Source organism: Zalophus californianus, chromosome 3 (genome assembly GCF_009762305.2).
Source record: "Zalophus californianus isolate mZalCal1 chromosome 3, mZalCal1.pri.v2, whole genome shotgun sequence".
NCBI lineage: Eukaryota > Metazoa > Chordata > Mammalia > Carnivora > Otariidae > Zalophus > Zalophus californianus.
Window position 1 is genome coordinate 12336944 of NC_045597.1, and position 22063 is coordinate 12359006.

A 22063-nucleotide genomic window follows, 5' to 3' on the forward strand; every position below is an offset into this window, starting at 1 on the left:
AGGTTCTTAGATGGGTCTATAACCCCAGAGAGGTTAAGAAGCTCAGCACTGGGCATGTTCCTTGTCCCTCTCTGAATTTACAAATTCCAGCCCAGTTCCTGGGACATTGAAATCCCTGGGGAGCTTGTGCAAGCGCAGATACCTGGTCCTACCTGTAGAGTTTCTGATTCAGTTTACTTTTGTATCAACTTCTCAGGTGATGCTGCTGCTTGTTACCAGGACCCCACTTTGAGAACCACTCTTGTAGACTTTTATAAACTGAAATTACCATGGTCCTCTCCCTGTCAGATTTCACAATAACCTGAGAAACGAATGTTCATAGATAAGGACATTTAACCTCCAAATGAGGACAAAAGCTAAGGAAGTTGTATCTGTAGATTGAGTTACAGTTTTCACTTACTATAAAAGCATAATAATCACGCCCTGTGCAAGTTCTGAATGTCACAGACTCAGGAGCTGACCAAGCTCCCATGATGCTTAGGGAAACACAGCATCTTTGAATATTTAAAATACAAACCAGTGAATTCTCAGGTTTTCAAAACATGGTGGTTCCGATGGCCTAGGAGCAGCTCCATTCATGACCATTGGTTGATTTGGGTAATTCTGGGCCCAGAATCTTGCTTCTGACCATAGAAAATCAAGAACTTGACTCTTGTAGCTGTGTCACCCCAGGAAGGATTAAACTTAAGTGTGTTGATGGCTTTAAAACCAAGGCCATGTGCCAGATCTACGCTAAGCCTCTTTCTACTAAACTGGGGGTGGGGTACTGGCAGTCTGGTAATTCACTAATTTCATTTTGCTGTTAGTGTGACGTTCCTGTCATCGCTGTAGGCTGGTCAGTTCCCTACCCTCGTGGGCTCTCTCCCCGCTCATGTGACCACTTGGAAATGCTTAGTGAAGCTGAAGAACAGTGAACAGCTGTAACCAGTGAATCATCCTTTCAAAGGAGAGTAGAAAATAGGCAGTTATGCCCTTAACCCCCAGTTGAGTAGACCCAGAGGTGTGACTTCCCACGGACCCACTGTCCTTTCTGTTTATAGCTTCTTCTTCTTCTTTTTTTTTTTTTAAGATTTTTTATTTATTTATTCACGAGGGACAGACAGAGAGAGAGAGAGAGAGAGAGAGAGGCAGAGGGAGAAGCAGACTCCCAAGGAGCAGGGAGCCCGATGCGGGACTCGATCCTAGGACCCTGGGATCATGACCCGAGCAGAAGGCAGACGCTTACTCATCTGAGCCACCCAGGCGCCCTGTAGCTGCTTCTGTCTTTATCTTCCGCGTGTGTTTCCTCCACTTCTGTTGCTCCTGCCTGCCTCACCCCTGGGTGTCAGCCCCTTTTGTCTCTTCCTCCCCCACCTCCTCCTTGTCTCTTTTCCTGTTCCCTCACCAATCTCCATTCTCACCCTTTCTGTGAGTGTTTTTAGAGTTTTCGTTTATTAAACCTTTTAAACAATCTAGGTTTAGTCCAATTGGTGAGAAATAATCAAGAAATACATTTAAGAACATGTAAACATGTTGTGTGTATCAGCCCAGTGACAGGAAACATATCAATTAATTGGAAATAGAAAATTAATGTAAAGAATTATTAAACTCGTGAAAGGGGTTAACTACTAAGGGGCAAAGGTAACTCTACAGCGTAAATCGGCAAATGACTCTTGGGCCAAATCTGGCTGTTGCGTTTGTGTAAAGTTTTAACACCACTCCGCCCATTTGTTTGTTTATTGTCAGTGGCCACTTTTGTGCTACAGTGTCAGAGTTTAGTAACAGTAAAGCTGGCAAAAGCCTAAAGTATTTACTCTCGGGCTCTTTTCAGAAAAAGTTTGCCAGCCCCTGCTCTAAGAATACAAGAATAGTCTATCGAGGGAGCTGTGCCATAGGAGCAAGGCAGAAAACTCCAAAACATCATAGGCTAAGAAAAGAGCCTTTCCCAGCAGGTCCGTGCAGCAACCTCTCTGATGAGGGCTGACATCGTAGCACAGTTTTCGGACAAGCAGACTGCCCTTGCCTTCTGACCTGAAGGGACTGCACTGCTGGCCCTTGTTGGAAGGGGTCGGAAGGGAACACAGCCAGTGGTACCTTTGGAGGGGCCCAGGGCTGGTGTGGAGGACCAGGCCACCCTCTCGGAGCTTACCAGGTCGCCTTCGTGTGCTGGGCACCGTATGGAGCAGGGGAGAATGCAGTGTCTGTCCCATCCTGCAGGATCTCTCTGTCTGACTTCTTTGTAATATAAGTGTAGCTGTCAGAATCCAGAACCCTGTCATTGTATAAAGCTATGCGCATCTTCTGGTTTTATTAGGAATATAGTCCTGGTTCCCAAGGAAAACCTAACTAATCATGACATCTATCCATTCTGCCAACAAGCATGAAAGCACTATGTACAGTGTGACAAACTAAAATAAAGGAACACATTCAAGTCGAATTAAAATATTTTGGAGAATATTTTTATTATTTTCTATGGCAATTCTTTCCTTAAAAATACTTTGTGTAAATCTCTCTCTTTTTTGAACCATTTTTTGGAATGTAGAAACAGTTTAACATTCTGAATATCTTGTAGGAAGAAATTATACTCCCATTATGATAGCTTTAATTTTTTGTGTATATTTTTATGTCTGCCCATAAATGTATATTTTGCTTAATTATAATAATGGTGCCCTTGTTTGGTCACTGCATTTTTTTTCTTAGCATGTCCAAACATCTTTGTAGAGTCTACTTTTAAATCAAGTAATTGAAGTTAAACATGGGCGTTTGTATTTATGTTAGGTAGAGTAAGCTGACGACCCCTTTAAACAACTCCAGAATCTCAGTGGTTAACACAGTAGGTGCTTTTGTTCCTGCTCACGGATATTCCAGCACCTGTTTTCAGGAGGCAGCCTTCTGTTGGGTAGGTTCAGGATCTCGATGCCTCCTGTCTTGGGGCTTTATCCTCTCCTCAAGCCTCCGGAGTCTAGTGCTGGATCCTGTGCATGTTGCTGGCAGGGGGGAGAAGGGAGGGAGGCTGTCTCAGTCACTTAAGGCAGCTGGAACAGAATATAAAGGGGAGGGGAGGCTTAAACAACATATTTATTTCTCACAGTTCTAAATGCTGAGAAGTCTAAGATCAAGGCGCTAGCCAACTTGGTGTCTGGAGAGAGCCCACTTCTTGGTTCATAGATGGCTTTCTCCTCACTGTTTCTTCACATGGCAGAAGGGAGTTCTCGGGGGTCTCTTTAATAAGATTACTAATCAATTCATAAGGCCTCTACCTTCATGACTTAATTGCCTCCCAAAGGCCCGCTTCCTAAAACCATCACATTGGGGATTAGATTTCAATGTGCGAATTTTGGAAGGATGCAACATTCAGCCTCTAGCAGAGAGCTTTTACAGTCCAGGCTTGGCCGTGGCTACCCTCACCTGCCCTTGGCCACAAGACACAGGGCCACATCTAACCCTGGGGAGGCTGGGAAGTGTAGTCCCGCTGTACCTAGAAGGAAAGGAGAGATTTGGGGAACATGTAGTAGCTTCACCCACAATTCCCAGTGTGATGCCACGTACCAGATGTCTTTAATATATTTCATATATATTTATTGTCATTTTAATAGACATAACATGTTGAGATTATGTAATCATGATTTTTATTAATAGTTTCAAAAAATAATCTTGTAGGAATTATTGATATATGGACTTAGTTACTTCTGAGAACGTGTGTGTGTGTGTGTGTGTGTGTGTGTGTGTACGTGCGTGCGTGCATGCGTGCATGCCTGTTTTATCACTCGGCATACTGTGATATAGTTGAATAGGTGTCTTTCTCCCTGACCTAGCCCAGTTAGTGCCTTCCATGTGGGAAGTGATCAGCAAACACCATGGCAGTGCCTGGCAATAGATAGAAGAGATTTTTACTGCGAAGGCTAACTTTGGAAATAGTCAAAAAAGGCATATTCCCTCATTCCTTTTCCCACTTGCTTATTGCCTCTTTATTCTGGTGGTCTGATGGTCATCCCTATCTGCTGAGGTTCACTCAACAAGCCCTGGTTTGAGTGATACCATCCTCCCACCGCCAGAGCTCACATTTTTGTATGTTTAGGTATTATATAATAAGTATATAGACATTTTAGGAGACAGGGGTATTTTGATACTCTGAGAAGAGTTCTGTAGAGTCTTACATGAAATAGTGAGCCCTGTGGATGCTTTAAGCCTGGGCCAAGAAGGCTGCCACTGTTGGCGTCCATCCCTCACTACCAGACCACAGCTGGACCCCTAAGCAGGGCAGTTCTGGCAGATCCTGAGGCTTGGATGGGGACTGACCTAGCCAGGGGTGACCCAGGACACGACGGGACGTTCCATCAGACTTCATAGCCTTCTTTGTGCTTTAATAACTAAATAAGCAGGACTACACATAGAATACCAGGAAGTGTCTTCTGTTCCTTTGAAAATAACTTTTATCTCATTTCTGTCTTCCTTATAGCAAAATTAACATACTCTTGTTGCAGAAAAGTTGGAAAATGCAAAAGCAGATAGTGTAAAGTTCTTTAATCTCAAGGAATTGCATTTATCTATAAGAATGTTTCAGTTGCTTATTTTTTCACCCTTTAGGCAAAGCCAAAGCTGATTGAACCACTCGACTATGAAAATGTCATCGTCCAGAAGAAGACACAGATCCTGAACGATTGTTTAAGGGAGATGTTGCTCTTCCCTTATGATGACTTTCAGGTAGATAACTTTTAAATGTGTGGTTGATCTCGACCAACAGTACTTTTTAATCTACTGATTTATTTGTGTGGTTATTTAATTTTAGGATTTTTAAAAGATGAAGATGTTATTTAAGAGAGAAAAGTTATATCATTATATTTTTCCATGCATTCCTTTATGGTTGATTTTTTTAAAATGGTATTATTTTTGCATATATATACACACAGATATGAATATGTGTTATGTATATTTGCATATGCATACAGGCAAATGGATGTAAATGAATACACACATGTATGTATTACACGTAGAACATAAGTATTTTTTGTGCGTGTTATATATATATATTTCTAAAATTTTATTTATTTATTTATTTGAGAGAGAGAATGAGATAGAGAGAGCATGAGAGGGGGGAGGGTCAGAGGGAGAAGCAGACTCCCTGCTGAGCAGGGAACCCGATGCGGGACTCCATCCCAGGACTCCAGGATCATGACTGAGCCACCCAGGCACCCAAGTGCGTGTTATATTTTTAATAAAAGTGCTATACTCTGGGCGGATTTAATGGACACAAGTGCCTCCTGTGTCTTACAAGCTTTGTTTGAAGAGAGATTTAAGGTTTTTGCCCAGTGCCTTGGTGCTAAGGAGGGGATTTGCTGGGGGAGCCCTGGAGGATTTTGTCATCCTTTCAGGATTGCACTTTCAGAAACCACCACAAGAGAACCCTTGGACTCTGTGTGGGCTCACAGAGAAGGGCTTGGGGTAACCAGGAATGTCCTGATGTCTACCTCTCTGGTGCTGTTCCTTGTATCTCAGCAGCTGCTGGCGGAGGACCTGGCACGGCTCCTGCTTGAGCTGCTCTCAGATTGTTGCTTCAAGTCTTCCAGGTTGCGAGAGCCCCGTGGCTAAGCGACCCACCAGAGCTTTGAGGCTAGTGAGGAGTGAGAGCGGGACGTGAACGGTGTTAGAGGCCTGGCAGCCTGGAGTCACCTCGGTTTGTTTGGAGGTTCTGGTTACTGCCCTTGCTCTCTGGGACCTACCTCATCATGGTGCTTCCTTCGTTTTTGCCTTGAAACTTCTTTACCCGGTGCTGTTACCATCCAGTGCCCTGTTTTCTGTAAATTGAGCTGCCTTATTTTTGAGCTTCATTCTTTGGTGTTTAATTTGAAAAGTACCACAGGGGCACCAGGGTGGCGCAGTCGGTTGAGCTTCCGACTGTTGATCTAGCGCAGGTCTTGATCTCTCAGGGTCGTGATTTCAAGCCCCGGGTTGGGCTCCACGCTGGGTGTGGAACCTACTTAAAAACAAAAGTAAATAAATAAAAATAAATTAAAAAATAAAACAAAAAGCATTACATACTTATAAAACAAAGCAGAGTAGGCACTGTTGAAATACTTGACGTTAAAAGCTTCCCCCACCACTTTCTTTCTAATCCCACTGCCCAAAACATAACCTACCACATACAGTTCTGTGCCTACTGCATTGTCTTTAGAAACTTCCATGTTAATAACAATTGTTAAATTATATTCCTTGAAGTTTTTTTTTTTTACACCAAATTTCCACCAGTTTACAACAAAGGTGGGAATTCTCACAAATGTTCACTTTTTTTTTTTAACTTGTTAGGGATACATCTGAAGAAAATGATTACTCTTTAATTCTTTCCTGAAAAATAAGGAATGCCGTAGAAGTGGCATTGGCTGTGAGTGCTGCTGCCAAAGTACCTTCCACTGATAAATGGTTTCAGATCATTCCTCAAAATAGGATGCTTTGAAAACCTCATTGCATGAATAGACTACTCAGCTAAAACATAAATGGAAGCCTCAGAATGATTTCTTTCGCCTGTGATTTTGGCAATAAGTTTATTAGCATGAGAAGTTAAATCAGATGATTATGAATTAGACTTCACATTGACACATGTTTCCTGTAGTGTGCTCCGAGGAAGCTAAAGGTTATCTCAAGTTTCTCTGAGCATGAAGTACATGTATTCTTCTTGGTATGAGTAATAAAGTTATCCCAGTGTTTGCAACCTAGAATGCAAAGTTGTATTTGCAGCCTGAGATAAAATTATTTAAGATGCAAACAAACCAAAGAAACAAGATACAGTTAATTTAGTATCATCTTTTACCCCAGGGACCAGGAACCTGGATGTTTAAAGCAGTTGTAGAACCAGATGATTGAAACTCTCAGAAAAACTCCTTTGTCCCTTTTGCTTGTTACTATTTCCCTGGAGATACCAGGCACAAATTTTCTAGGAAAGGCAAAGAACTCACTGACATTTTGCTGGCCAAGATTGAATAAGCAAGTTATTTTCTGTTTTCGGGAAGTTTTTCCTAAAGATTAAGGAGCTTGAATTTCAGCTTTGATCCCCATCACAGCAATTATCATGGGCTCCATTTAAATTTGGATGCTGTTATTTGTTTTCCTGGAGATTCCTATTTTCTAGGCAAGGCTTTTTACCCTGTGCTTTCTTGTTAGATTGTCGTGGTGATTTTAATTGTCTACCTAGCTGAATGAGCAAAATGTCTGAGAACTGTCACAGATTCCCTCTGTCTGTCCCTCTATTCTAAGGCAGAATAGAATAATATAAGGAACTATCCTCTTATTAGAGGCAGAGGGAACACTTAGATCAGGGGAAAGTATTTCATATGGAAAAAATAGCAAGATGGTTAGGAAGTAGGTCAAATTGTGAGCAAAATGCGTGCTGGGGGTTAATTTGCAATACCATGCTTACAGTTAAACAGTATTAGTTAACTATTAATAGAACTTCGTGCAAAGTTCTGTCAAATGCATTCAGAGTGATAATTTACTAAAATATAAGTATGGATAGTGATGAAACATTTGTATAGTTTTAGAGTAGGACATACATTGATCCTGGCCAGATTTTTTTTTTTTAGATTTATTTATTTATTTAAGGGGGCTGGGAGGGGCGGAGGGAGAGGGAGAGGGGGTCTGAAGCAGACTCCTGCAAAGCGTGGAGCCTGATGCATGGCTCAATCTCATAACCCTGAGATCACAACCTGAGCCCAAACCAAGAGTTGGATGCTTAACCCACTATGCCACCCAGGCGCCCTGATAATTGATGAGCTTTCAAGGACACCTGTGTTCTCTGAACATGAGTCTTATGTAGAGAAGTTTTTTGGGTAAAATGTATTTGCTGAAGGGTGGGAGAATAGTGTTTAAAATTAACAGACAAAATAACCTGAGAGACATGGAGTCAATGTGGATTTTAAAAAGGCAAAAGGACAGTTCTCAGCTCTCAGAATGTTTATGAAGTGATGTTTTATCTGCCAGGGCCAGGGGCAGGAGTGTGTGGCTGATGTATCCCTCACTAGCTGACTGCACTTCTTTTTTCAGAATCAGCCCCATGCTTTGGAGTCTGTTCTCTTCTGTCTTTGCGTTGGCTTCATGGTTCTCCTTGCCAGCAATATCTTCTTTTCTCTTCCCTCCTTCTAGAACCTTCTCACCCTTCCGAGGCCACTTCATATCCCTTGTCCTCTGATGTTGTTCAAGTCCACAGTGATTTTTTTCCCCATTATCTTAATCCCTTTAATACTTACTGTTCACACTGTATATATTTATACCTAAGTACATTTTCTTGGGCTTTTCACTAACGGCTTCTTACGCCTTTTGTGGTCCAGTGTCACCACCTGTGCTGTGACCCCAGTGAAGGCTCAGGCCCTGTGTGTGTGAATCTCTATCCTCCCAACCACCTCATATCTACCTATTCTCTTTATTGTTAGAATGTTTTAGATCAAGAAATGTAAGTTGACTTTTGCTGGAGAAATGACACATCTATGCACAACCAAAAATAACGCCCAGGATTGCTCCCCTTCTTGTCAGATACGTAGAACCCCACATGGGTCTGGCCATTGACTTCCAGCCACTGTTCTCCTTTAGGTGGAAGTCCTTTACTGGCTGATGCTGGTGGTTTTTTAAATATTTTTTTTTCTCTATTTGAGAGAGAGAGAGAGGAGCAGGGAGAGGAGCAGAGGGAGAAGCAGACTCCTCACCGAGCAGGGAGCCCGAGGTGGGGCTCGATTCCGGGACCCTGGGATCATGACCTGAGCTGAAGGCAGACTGAGCCACCCAGGCGCCCGGTGGTTTGATGTTCTTAACTGTTGCCATCACTCCACTGAATCTGCAGCTTGCTAGAGAGCTCCTTATATCCTGGCTTATTACAAGCTTACGAAAGTGTGTGCAGTTATGTAAAGTGATGGACTGTGGGAAAGGTAGTAATTTCAAAAAGGATGCTGGCGGCAATTTATAGATACCATTTATATTTCACAAAAACCAGTGTTTGACGTGTGGTATGAACTAACAAGGACAGAATTTGTGTTTCACTTCCAGAGATGTACCTAAAGGAATTGAAAGCAGAGACTTAGAGATACTTGTGCACCCATGTTCATGGCAGCATTATTCATAACAGCCAAAAGGTGGAACCCATGTGGCCCATGGGTAAGCCTTGAGCATATTATGCTAAGGGAAATGCGACAATCAGAAAGGACAAATTTTGTATGATTCCACTTACAAGAGGTACTTAGAATAGTCCCATTTATAGAGACAGGAAGTAGAATGGTTGGTGGTCAGGGGCTGGGGGAGTGAGGAGTTACTGTTTCATAGGTATAGAGTTTCAGTTTTGCAGGATGAAAAGAGTTCTGTGGGTGGATGGTGGTGATGGCTGCGCCATAGTGAGAGTGTTCTTAATGCTCCTGAACTGTACACTTAAAAATGGTTTAAATGGTAAATTTTATGTTACGGATATTTTACCACAATTGAAAAAAAAAAAAAGAGCATGTGGTTGCAGGATTTCTGTGCTCCATGGATGTGAAATTATTGTCATCCTTAAATTTGTTCAAAGTCAGGGTGAGGAGTAATTTCTCTGGTGCTCTTCCTGCATATTTCATGGTTTAGTATCAACATCATATTCTCTCGCGAGAGAATTTTAAAACAAAAGATAGGTGTACCGAGGAAAGATTACTAGTAATGGGCAATCCTAGAAATTTTCATTTTTGGAAATGTTTAGATACAGGAGAATTCTAGAATGTTCTCAGCATTGTATAGAAAAATGTGGTTAATCCATTTCCCTTTAAATAACATCCTGATTTTTATTTTTCCTCTGTTTCTTTTCCTCTTCTACTTACATGAGACTGATAATGATCTACAAACCACTGACCTGAAAAGGAAGCCAAGCCCTGCTACTTACAAAGGGCCTGGAAGTCCCTGATCTCATTTCCCATCTGTCCTTTTGAAAAGAAAAAATTCTTTCCACACTGTTTTGTCCTCACTTTTTATTATATGCTGCCAAAAAAATAATCTTGGTACTTTGTTTTGAACTTTTTATTTAAAAATGTTCTTTTGATAAATTCCTCGAAATTTTTATCAGAGGGAATTCAGTGGCCAACAGTGTAACTTTCTGTGAACATTGTGGTTTCTGGGATATTAGTTCATGAACAGGACTGAACCTACCTGAGTAAATCTGGATAAATAATATTTCTGAATTGACATTGGCCAGACCTTCAGGAGATGAGAATTTTAATTCTAGTTTTAAGTAATGACTTTTACAGAAAACAAGAACAGATCATACTTTCATGATCATATATGTCTTAAAAGCTTATTTTTTGGACAGAACTGATCAGTCGAGTTGAAGAGTATATTTGTTTAGCTTATATTTGATAGTTCTACTCCTTGTGCAAAGGGCTCAGCTTCGTGAGATGCTTAGAGTATGAGACAGGGCTCCTGCTTTCAAATTGCTCAAAACTTAGAAGAGATAATAACCTAATGTTTCTAATAAGAAGGGGAATGTGACTAGTATCATGAGAGAGATCGAGTCCCATGGGAATTCTATTACGTTGGAGGTAGTGGGACATCCAGGTGCAAAGAATTTTTAAGTGGTTGGAAATGCAGAAGTTCGGTCTAAGAGAGGAGTGGCGTTATTGATCTGGGCTCACTCATAGCAATGTGAGTCAGTGGCCCAGAGGCCAAGAGCATGGGGGTGCCTCTGTGGGAACTGGATCTTAGAGGCACCTTCACTGAGGAAGGAGGGAGGTGGGAAGCATTTACAGAAAATAGGAGACTTTCTCCAGGAGACTGCAGGGTTCTGAAAGACAGAAGACTTTGAAGAAGGTAGGCAGAAAGGGCGGACAGTCTTGTGCTCCTCCTGATGAGGTGGGGGAGTTGATACCTAGGATATTTTTGCTGGTGAAGATAGTTTCTGGCCAGGGCTGATGAAGTAAGCAGGTGGGAATACAGGGATTCGTATTACATTGTAGCAGAGAGAGGGAATCGTCATGGCTCAGAGTAAGAACAAGAGGTTTTATCAGGATTGGGAAAACGAGAGAATGAGCTAAGAAGGGAAGTCCAGGAATGGGGAAGACATGGAAGATGTCAGGGTTAGAGGGATGTGGTTTGAAACAAGGTTCTTTGCAGGGCTGCCTGGTTGGCTCACTTAAGCATCCAACTCTTGGTTTCAGCTCAGGTCACGATCTCAGGGTCATGAGATGGAGCCCTGCATCAGGCTCCACGCTCAGTGGGGAGTCAGCTTGAGATTCTTTCCGTCTCCCTCCTCCTCTGCTCCTCTCTCCCCATGCTCTCTCTCATAAATAAATAAATAAATAACATCTTTTTTTCTTTTCTTTTCTTTTCTTTTCTTTTTCTTTAAGATTTCATTCATTTATTTGACAGAGAGAGTGAGAGAGCAAAAGCAGGGGGAGTAGCAGAGGGAGAGGGAGAAGCCAGCTCCCCACTGAGCAGGGAGCCCACTATGGGGGCTCGATCCCAGGACCCTGGAATCATGACCTGAGCCGAAGGCAGATGCTTAACCAGCTGAGCCACCCAGGCGCCCCATAAATAAAATCTTTAAAAAAAAAAGAGAAAGAAACAGGGCTCTTTGGGGATCTTGGGGATGGAATTGAGGGTCTTTGGGGGAAGAAGGAGAGAGAGTTCCATCTCTGAAGAGCAAGGAGAGAATTGGCTGTTGAGAAATTTAGAGTGGATTGGGCTGGGGGCTAGTGTCAGGCTGGCTCAGGGAGGTACAGCTCAGTGGGGGAGGCGGGCGGTAAGAAGGGTTTGGAAACCTAGGAGATAGGATGAAGAGGGGGTGACAGTAAGCGTCATTGGCTAGTTCCTCCACTGCTGTAACCATGGCCATAGCCCTCATCCTTTCATGCCGTGGTTAATGCAAGAGCCTCCTATCAAGTGTTCTGGATCCTATTCTTGACCCCTTCCAGTTTATCCTAATAGAGTAGCCAGAGTGAGCATTTAAAAATAAGTGTAAAAGGGAGGTTGGATGATATCACTCTTGTGTTCAGAGTCCTTCAGTGAAGACCTTATCATGGCCTCAAGGGCTGCTGTGGTCTTGTCTACCCGTGACCTCCCTGACTGTCTTCCTGGCCTCCATGGGGCTCCTCCTTCACCCCAGGCTGTCTCCTGCCTTAGGGTCCTTGCTCAGGCTTTCTCCTGTGCCAATGAATTCTTTACCCAGCTGTCTCCTGCCTCCTGAAAGCCTTTTGCCAAATCTTACTTTCTTAGTGAGATCCTCGCCGACTGCTGTACTGCCTGACCCCCTTTGGCCTTCCTGGTCCCATTTATGTTTTATTTTTTTCTCACCACATTGTTTATCCACTTCTAACATACTTACATGTTTATTCATGTGAACTCTGTGGGGGCAGGGGTATTAGTCTTGTGCACTGATGTTTTCAAGCACCTAGAAATAGATGGCACAGGGCGGGAATTCAATAATACTCGTCGAGTGGGATGAATGAGTGAGAGGGAGAGAGAGAATGAGAATATATGAATCACCAACAAGAGTGGGCCCCTTCCACCTAACATTTTGGTGAAAACAGTCTTTTTGGGAATGTCAGTGCTTGAGAACTGAGAAGAGAAAACCGAGGATGGGGGGTTATAGTGGCAAGATGGTGTGTGGGGGGGGTGGGGAATAGCGGCAGGGCCCAAAACTATAGCACTTGAGGTCCTGAAATGGCCTCCCATGGACTCTTGGCCAAGTGTGGAGTCTTCAGAGGTAGATGGTGGACTGAGAAAGGAAGATAGCGGAGGACCTGGTAGGTGAACAAGCAGAAATGCATGGTGTGGGGTCGTTGGAAGGATGTAAAGTGGCACTTGGAGAAGGGGCATTTTGGTGTTTGCGATCACACAGGGAGATGTTTGGTAGGCAGCATGGATCATGGCAAGGGTGACCTTGGAAGGCTCGTGGGTAAAGTGAATCAACATGTAACAAAACACTAAACAGTTTGATAGAGATTTGGAAAGGTAAAGATGTGAAATAGTTCAGCCCAACCACTGGGGCTGTTGAACCTAGATGATACCTAAAGTCAAATAGAAATAAGTTATAGGCATAGCTGGTCAGATGACTATTTTGAGCATTTAATCTAAGCTTGAGATGATGGATCCCTGGGCCCCTTGAAGATAAAACATATTGTAACCTTTCTTTCTTATTGGAACTGCAACAGGAAAAGCAAGTGATGTAGGAGCACTTGGTTGTTATTATTTCCTTGACTGTCACATTTGTTCCTTAATTTGTTCAAAGTTTTGTTCAGCTCAACAAACTTAAAGAAATATTAGTCTTGGAACCATGCCAGTTCAGTATTATTTAGGTGAGGGTGAAAATTACTTGTGAGTAACAGCTTCTTTACCGGATTCTGCATCAGCAACCAACAGCAATATACTGAGAGACCGTAATTAACTTTGATTTGTGCTGTGTTTTCTAAAGGAAGGTGGCAGCCTTGTGGGACCGGAGGATGAGCTGGCTGTGCCCGCTGCTTCTCCTCAATGAGGTTCAGCTCATGTGATACCATGGTGGTCAGAGAGGAAGACCACGGCTAGCCCTCTGGGTCCCCACGCTCCATTACAGGCAGAGCAGGTCCATTCGCCCATCAGTGGAGGGTGTATGTTGTGCTCCACGGCATACAACGCTAGGTTGTGATGTTGGGGGGTGGGGACATTCCTGCAGAATATGTGACGGTGTCCCGGGAGCTGGGTAACTCAGGGAACTCTGGTGCCTGCCCCAGAGCCATTAGAATAAAATCCTGTCTGATTGATCTCTGTGTTTACAAAGCACGTTAGCCATTTTCTTCCACACGGCGCCTGGTAAGGGAAGTAGCCTTTTTTCACTGAGGTAGATCCTGTATTACATGATTTTTATTAGAAATACTGCACAGTGGGGCATGTGGGTGGCTCAGTCAATTAAGTGTCTGCCTTCGGCTCAGGTCATGATCTTGGGGTCCTGGGATCGAGCCCCACGTTGGGCTCTCTGCTCAGTGTGGAGTCTGCTTCTCCCTCCGCCCCTGCCCCCCCTCCCCTTGGGCTTGCTCGCTCTCTGTCTCTCAAATAAATGGAGTCTTTATTTTTTTTTTTAAGATTTTATTTATTTATTTGACAGAGAGAGACACAGCGAGAGAGGGCACACAAGCATTCTTTTAAAAAAAGTCTTTAAAAAAAAGAAAAAGAAATACTGCACACTGCTGAGGAAAACTTATGATCAAGGAGGGAGTTGAGATTAACTACATAAATAACTAGATGAAAGAGGACATAGACACACACACGCATATAACATTACCTGCATCAATGGGTCTAAGATTTGATTCTCTCATGTAGAATAAAAGATACTGGATAAATCTCGTAGTCCAGCACGGTATGCATGTACTCCCTGCATCAGGTCACACTCCCTCCCTCCCTCCCTCCCTCCCTTCCTCAGATCATTGCTTTTTTTAGAAGAAATAATGTTTAGCTCACATTTTAAATAGGTCAGAGAGAACGGTAAACGTCCCACAGTTGGTAAGAAGGGGCAAGCACAGGTCATACTTGAAAGCACTGAGGGTTAGGAGGACAGTTTTATGTATGTGATTAATGTACTCGTCTTAGGTTATTAGACACGACTAACAGACACACATAGACAAAGTTCTAAGCAAAGGTGATATCCTAAGACCATGTAAGCACATGGAGATTTATTTATACTGTATTTCTACATTCATTGAATATCGATCTTTATAATTATTCATAACTATAAAACTGTCTCAAGGTGGCACATTGGGGGAGTAGAAGAGAAGGAGACGCAGTAGGATTGCATGCAAAAACAAGAACAAAGATTTGTCCCTAAAGAGAAAAATCTAGGTTTTGGCCTCAGAATTACCAGATGTCACTGAACGTATTAGTAAGCTCAATATCTCTGTGGTTCCTACAACTTGTGGGTCCTGCTGTGTCCATTGCTCTGCCTCTTCCTGCCAGGGTTGCCTGGCAGAACCCGGTACTGTCAAGTGTGTCCTGCTCAGAGTGTCCGGCATCAGCCGGAGCGTGCGTGCTGAGTGTGTGCATGAGTTCCAGAGAGGACAGAGGAAGGAAGTTCAGCGAAGTCCCCTGATGTCAGAGGTCCTCGAGTCAGGACTTCCCCACCTGCTTAGTGTTTTATCTGCGGAGCATCATCTCAGCTCCGCCGTGTTTAAAATAAGACTTTGGATGGCATCCCAGGAACTGATGTGCTGAGGCCCGATGCTCTGACAAGACCAGCGCAGCGGTGGTGGTGCTGACAAATGCATGGAGGGATTTGAGAGCAATCGTCCTTGGTGCATCAGTGAAACTGTACTCCTGAGTGATGAGGAGAACATGAGGAGAGCTCACCAGTATCTTTGAATATGTAAACAATGGCCGTGTTTTAACACGAAGCATGTTCACTATGCTAGGTGTTCACACAAAGGTATCGTCTTTTCAGCAACTAAAATTGCATTCTAGAGAAAGATGTACAGAGCCATACACAGATAAGTAGAAAACAAAGGAAACTGTGCTTGCTTATACCTTCTTCAAGGTTTTGTTACCAAGTAGAACATAAATCCATCAGAGGGATGGTAGATGCTCTAGACCCAAGATTTACTTGGGTGACCTGAAGTTTAGCCCCAGGTCTCTCTGTTACTAATCTGGGTGTTGGGGTAAATGAGAAGCTTCTTAAAACTCACTTTTCTTAATCTATAGTTCAGAGGTAACATTTGCCCTAAAATTTGGGTTCTCATAGATATGTGAGAATCCAAAGAGACAGCACCATGCAGGGAAGCTCTCTGTACCCCTGGCTCACGTCAGTTGGCAGGAAGAGAGCTGAGGGCCCAGGAAGCAGCCTCCTTCCTTCAAGGTAACATCATTCATTTTTTAGGATTTGCAGTCATGTGATGTGGAACAGGTTGAGCCCCTTACTCGTGGGGAAGCTGGACCTGCCACTTGTCCCCCAAATGACCAAATGACCTGGTGTTCTGGATTACCCCCCCCACCATTCTCTCTTGTGAAGTGGTACTTAAGAGTGACTAAAACCAAGCATCTTTGTAACACCAAACCAAGCCAAACATAAACCAAATAAAATCTCTAAAAACTGAACTTAATTGATGAATCTGGTCATGAAGGGTCCTGAACATTTAACTTATTTAGTTACAGTTTACTGCATTTGGAAAGTTATGTAATATATAATTTGGGGGGTTAGCAGAATGAAATTTTTGTGACTCTCAAAGGTCTACTGACACCTATAAATGCATGTGACACTTTAGGAAACAGGACATTATGTGGTGACAGAAGCTACCTGATGGCTCACCAGTTCTGAGACACTGTCTCATTTGGAACCCTGAGTGATCTTACAAGTGAATAAAAGAATCCCCATTTTAAAATCTCAACTGCCCATTCACTCAACAAACATTTACATTGTGCCAGATGTTCTGCTGGGTGTTGGAAAAGCAAAGATGAGCACCGTAGTCCGTGGGTCTCGAGGCTGGTAGGAGATGTGGGTGGTGGGAGCAGCTCTGCAGCCAGGTGGGTGGCTTGGTGCATGAGGGAGTCACAAGTCCCCATGTGCTGCAGGGCTGAAGAAGGGCAGGTGAGTCCAGAAAAATCATTAGAGCTGCTCAGCCAAGGTCTTTGGAGCTTGGACTCTATTCTGGTGGCAATGAGGAGTCATGGAAAGGATTTAAGCTGAGGCCTGATGCTAGCAGATGAAAATTTTAGAGTGATGACTGGCAGAGAACGGGTCAGAGGAACGATAGAGGGGAGCTGGGCATACCAGGTTCACGCAGGAGCACCCTACATCGGTGCATTGTCATGGGGACGTCCGGCAAGGAAAGTCACTGACGTCACACAGGGTGGCACTGTGGAGCGAGCAGAGAAGGACGGTGCAGGACGGGAGTCTGGGGAGCTTGCAGGGGCTGGTGAGGAGGGGCTGTGGGGGACAGGCGGCCCCCAGCGTGGTTTTAATGGGTTCTTTGAGCGTTGTTTCTGTTAAATCCCTCCAGAAACCTAAATGGGATTCCTTCTCTAGACCCTTGTCCTGTACCATGCCTTGTCCATTTTCTTAATTATTAATGAATTGGACATTGAGAGATCTCAGGAAACTGAAAATGGGATCTTCTGAGGTTAATAGAACACTGAGTCAGTCGCCAAGACATGATCTCCGCAAGGAGATGTTGGAAATGCCCAGTTTCCAGCTTGGCTTGGGGCTGAATCTTCCCAAAGCGAGTCATCTGCTCTGAAACAAATACCTCTGCCAGACATTTGGAAAGGCTCCAGTACGCTGTGCTCGATAAGTCACAGTAAAGTCCCCAGAGTTTCTCATAGTAATGTTTCATGCACAGACAAATGCAACCAAGGCCGGTGTCCAGCATATGATACAAAGGCACCCAACTCCCCAGACATGTGAGGTTCCCTGCAGTCTGGCTCAGGCCTAGAGACCAGAGGAAGGAGGTGTTGAGAGCTGCCTAACAGGGAATAGTTGAAAATCCAGGATAACGTTAGAACACTGAAGCAGATTCTGTCCATTTGGCCCAGTTGAGCACAGTATAAATTCAACCCAGGGCTTACTTGCTTAGTAAAGGAGGTGGGCCAGGCTGAGGGACGCCAGCCCGAAGAGCTGTCTACCCTCAACCGCCTGGGCTTTGATTTCTGGCGCCATCCACTTCCCTCCCCTCACTGAGTTTTGGCCTCCTCCAACCACAGCCCACAGTTGTCCTTCTTCTGGAAGATATTTCTCTGCAAATGCATCAAGCCCTCAAAGGTCTGATCTGAGGGCATAGTTCTACTGCATGAATGAAAACAAACACAAAAATGAACAGAAGCACAGGATGCTTTGTATGGAATTACAAACAGGGTGGGGAAGAGGGAGTCCACATTTTTGCCTGAGGCTAGATGGGAGCTGACCCAGGCCCTGAGACCTGGTGGGTTTCCCTGTCCAGCAGGTCATCTGTTAGGGTGGGTGTTGGGCCCTCGTGTCCGACCTCAGGCTGTCTGCAGGCCTCAGAGCCCATCTCAGAGGTCAGGTGGCACCTAGGAAATTTCCTGCACTCTTTGACGTTCTGCAGCCACGTGCCTAACTGACCAGTTTCCACCTCCTGAAGGTCTTCACCTGTTGTGTCACTCAGTGTCTCAGCTGATGCACTGTGGCCTCCCTCTGTTCAGAGGTGTTCTGCTTAGAACACTGGAGGAGCCGTCTCTTCCTGTTTCAAGGCCTGCACTCCCTTCTGGGCTGCCTGTGATGTTTTGTTTTTCTGTCTGAGGGGAGGACACTCCCAGCCGAATGCTCCTTTGAACAGGAGAGATGGGGAGACAGTTGTTGGTGGCGGAAGCCTGCAGCTGGCTGGGGTTGCAGCCCACCCACTTCTCTGGGATCCGTCTCTAGCTCATTGTTCATATGGCCCCAGGGGAAGGGTGGGCCTTTTGTTTCAGTCTCTTAATTAAAATCTTATAAAATAGGGTATTTTAAACAGCAGTGGCTATGCATGCTTCCCACCAGGAATTAAGAGGGTTGTTTTGTTAGGGTTTTAATGCCCATTCTAAAGTGATTAATAAAAAGTCCCATACCATATGGGTTGAGAGGGTTAGAACCGTAAAGAAACAATGACACAAAAGCATGTCTCTGTTACCACTCACCCTACATTTATTTAAGTCTACGAAGTGACTCTTCCCTCCCTCAAATCCAAGGATTCCTTTCCTAAAAAAATAAATGGGGTAATCAATCAAAGCAGACCTAGTATTCGTCTTATTTTTTTGGATGTCTTTTAGTTTCTCTCAAAGCACCTCGTAGCACTCAGATAATAAGTCATTTGAGACAGATAGACTTAGAATTCCATCTTCACAGAACTGTGGAATTTTTAAATTACACAGGAAGCCTGGAGATCCTTAGAAAACTCTCTATTTTATAGATGTGGAAAGTTAAAACTTTCCCTCAAGATCACACAGCTAATTAGAGGCCACACTCAGATGAGGACTCAGGTTTCCTGGCTCTCCGTTCAAACCCCTTTCCAATATCACTTCTCAGATTCTTCCATAGGAAGTTAAATTATTCACCTCACATTCCTTGCAGTTTGAAACATGAGCTTCTCAGTATCCCAGCTTCAGTGGGGTCAGGGTGGCAGGTTGGCCAGCACTGATGGAGGGAGGACAGAGCCAGGTTGGGGTCAGGAATTCCATTTGTAGAGAGAGATTCCAAGTTGAAGATGAAGACCAGGGTTGTAGCAGGCCATCAGGGGAACAGCTCTGAGTGATAAAGAAGAGGGTCAGGAAGTGCCGGGAAGACCCAAGGCTGGCCCAGATCAGGCCTATATGGTATGTCTGTCTGTCCCTTCAGGTGACCCATGGCCCTGCCTCCCTGTGCAAGCACCCTGGGCTATGGCTCATAGCCACTGAAGTGACCCCAGTCTTAGGCGGGAGTCATTTCAAACAAGAGAGAAAAAAGTTTTTAAAATAAAAGAGCATCTATTTGAAATTTGTTCTTCCAAATTAGACTTGGAGATAGTTACAAGTTCTGCTGTTTCTGTTCAGGTCTGGGGGCAACTCTGAACTCCTTCAGTTCATTCCATTAAAAAAAAAAGGTCTCCTGAAGATTGACCTGGGCTCTCACATGTCCTTGGATCATCTTCTGAGCCCTTTGGGTGAGGACTTCACCCCTTTCTCTTCCTGTAGCAGTTCTAAAATTTTTCTTTTCAGTAACTCTTGACATTTTTTGGAATTCTTGGTAAGACTCCTGTCCATACTTGGCCAAGGTAATTAAGGATCTCTTTGTGTCAAAGACTACCAGCATTTAACCTAAGGAACAGAAACTGACTGAAAATAATTTAGACTACTGTAGTAGCTAGAAGAGGGCTTTTATTTTTATTTTTTAAAAATATTTTATTTATTTATTTATTTGAGAGTGAGAGAGACAGAGAGAGAGAGAGAGTGGGGAGAGGAACAGAGGGAGAGGGACAAGCAGACTCTTCACTGAGTGCGGAGCCCGATGTGGGGCTCGATCTCACAACCCTGAGATCATGACCTGAGCCAAAATCAAGACTTGGATGCTCAACTGACCGAGCCGCTCAGGCACACCCAGGGCTTTTATTTTTAAATTGTGCTTTGTGCTATGAGATTTCTATCCAAAGTGGTTGTCGGAGATGCTAGCTGCATTTATATTTAATTTGCAGATCTTATCACACTTCACAGTGTGAAGTGTTTCTTCCCTCCCCCTTGCAAGTGCGGAAAGCTACTTAGAGAATGCTGCTGCTAAGCTTTCTTAGTAGAATGGAAATAATTCATTTCCAAACATAGAAATGGGACAGATATTCTTTGAATGTCCACCTTGATATTGATTTATATAAAGTGGATACAGACCCATTTTTTTTTTGGCAGGAATATGATTTTAACAGATAGAAAAGACGATGAGAATACCATAACCATGAAAAAGAAAATTAAGTTCACTTGTGGGGAGGGCGTTAGTGTTCATTGAGTATAAATCTCCAGGTATTGATTGAGACTCTGTTACAAGCCAGATAAATAAAACTGCAGAAATTTAATGTGAATTGATTTGGCATACAGTAGACTATTACCCAAATATGAGTTTTAATAAACAGAATCTATGGAGAAATTAAAATACAGCATTCACTCATGCTGGAGTCTTCAAGGGAAGACTTCAGTTTTCATAATGGACCAGAGAACTGTTTGTAATAACAGAAAAAAAATTATATACAAGTAATGGATGATTATTGGTAGAGACCTATTTCTGTCTTCATTGACTATTTTGTTCATTCATTCTTGAAACATTTATTGAGTACTTAGCACAGAGATGCAGATGGGGGCATATGTCTCCTGCTCTCAGAGGATTCCACAGTCCGATAGGAGAAAGTGGCATGTGCGCCTGCCGGAAAGTTTTGGATAATGGAGTCAGAGGTTGACCAGCTGCTATCAGACGGGGCCTCATCGGCCGTGGTTCATAAGTCACCAAGGTCTGGGATCAGATCTTAGCTTTGCAAGTCCAGAAACTGAGTTTGTTCAGTGTGACCAGAGTTGTTTGGGCTCAGAGAACTGACTTGTAGCAGACAACCCCGCGAGAGAACAAACCAAATGCTATTTAATTGTGACCCTTGAGAACTAGAATTAATAAGCCGATCAGAATACATTCATTGGCTGTGTCAGCTCTCTTTCATTAAGAAAGTCTAAATGGGAATCACATTATAAACAAGTGAATTGAGGCTGGACTCAGCAATGAGTGGGAAGACCTTGGGAACTGAGGACATGAAGCGAGGACTCCTCACTGGTGCCAAGTCCAATATTAACGGTGCCCCAGTGGCCCAGCCAGTAGATTCCAGTCTCTCCTGTTAAATGGGGATAAAGACGCTGACAAAATTGCTCTGCTTTATATAAGACCTGTTCTTTCTGTTGGCTCATTCTTTTCCCAGATGTGTTAAAACCATTGATTAGGCTACAGGTTGGTGGGGTTTTCATCCTTTCGTGTTTTTTAATTCAAGTTTAATTAGTGTTCTGGGCAGTTTTGCTTTTGGCATAGGATAACTATATATATATATATATAACTATAGTTATATATATATATAGGATATATATACAATATATATCCTATATATATAATATATATAATATATAATATATATATCCTGTAGTTATATAGGATAACTACTATGCCTTTGGCATAGTAGTTCTAGGATTTAATGGATCTCTTGTGTGTGTGCAAAGAGCTAATCTAATTCGTTGTGTTTTGATTTTGCTCTTTTAACTCTCAAGTTTCTGCCCCCTTTGTACTGAATACAGCATGTACTCATCCTGTACAGTTTAGTTTAAGTGTCTTTGCCTTGGTGCACATCTTCTTGGTGTCCTTTTTTCCTCCCTGTTGATTTAGATTCCCCTCTTCTTTCCTCTCATTTCAGCCTTTCTCTCATACTCTTCTGTAGTACTCGCAGCACTCTGCTAATTGAAATTCCTCCTCTTCCTCTGTCATGAGACTATAAGCTTTAGAGGGACAGCAAGTACACTTTCTTAAACTTGGTGTCTCCAGCTGCTAGTTCTGTGTCTGGTGGTAGAAAGTAGTGACTCAGTGAGGGGAAGGATGGATAGATGGATGAAATGATATTTATGCTGAGTCCTAAAATGATCAGTACAATGATTT

The 22063-nt window shown here is 43.4% G+C and overlaps 1 protein-coding gene across 28 annotated transcripts in view; it reads left to right on the top strand.

The window, feature by feature from the left end:
- DOCK9 (dedicator of cytokinesis 9) overlaps positions 1-22063 on the top strand; it is a 283449-nt gene that overhangs the window by 118101 nt on the left and 143285 nt on the right. For all 28 annotated transcript variants that reach the window (XM_027590615.1, XM_027590627.1, XM_027590636.1 and 25 more), the window contains exon 2: positions 4567-4683. In XM_027590615.1, the coding sequence (XP_027446416.1) occupies positions 4567-4683 (117 nt within the window). The remainder of the gene's footprint in view (positions 1-4566; positions 4684-22063) is intronic.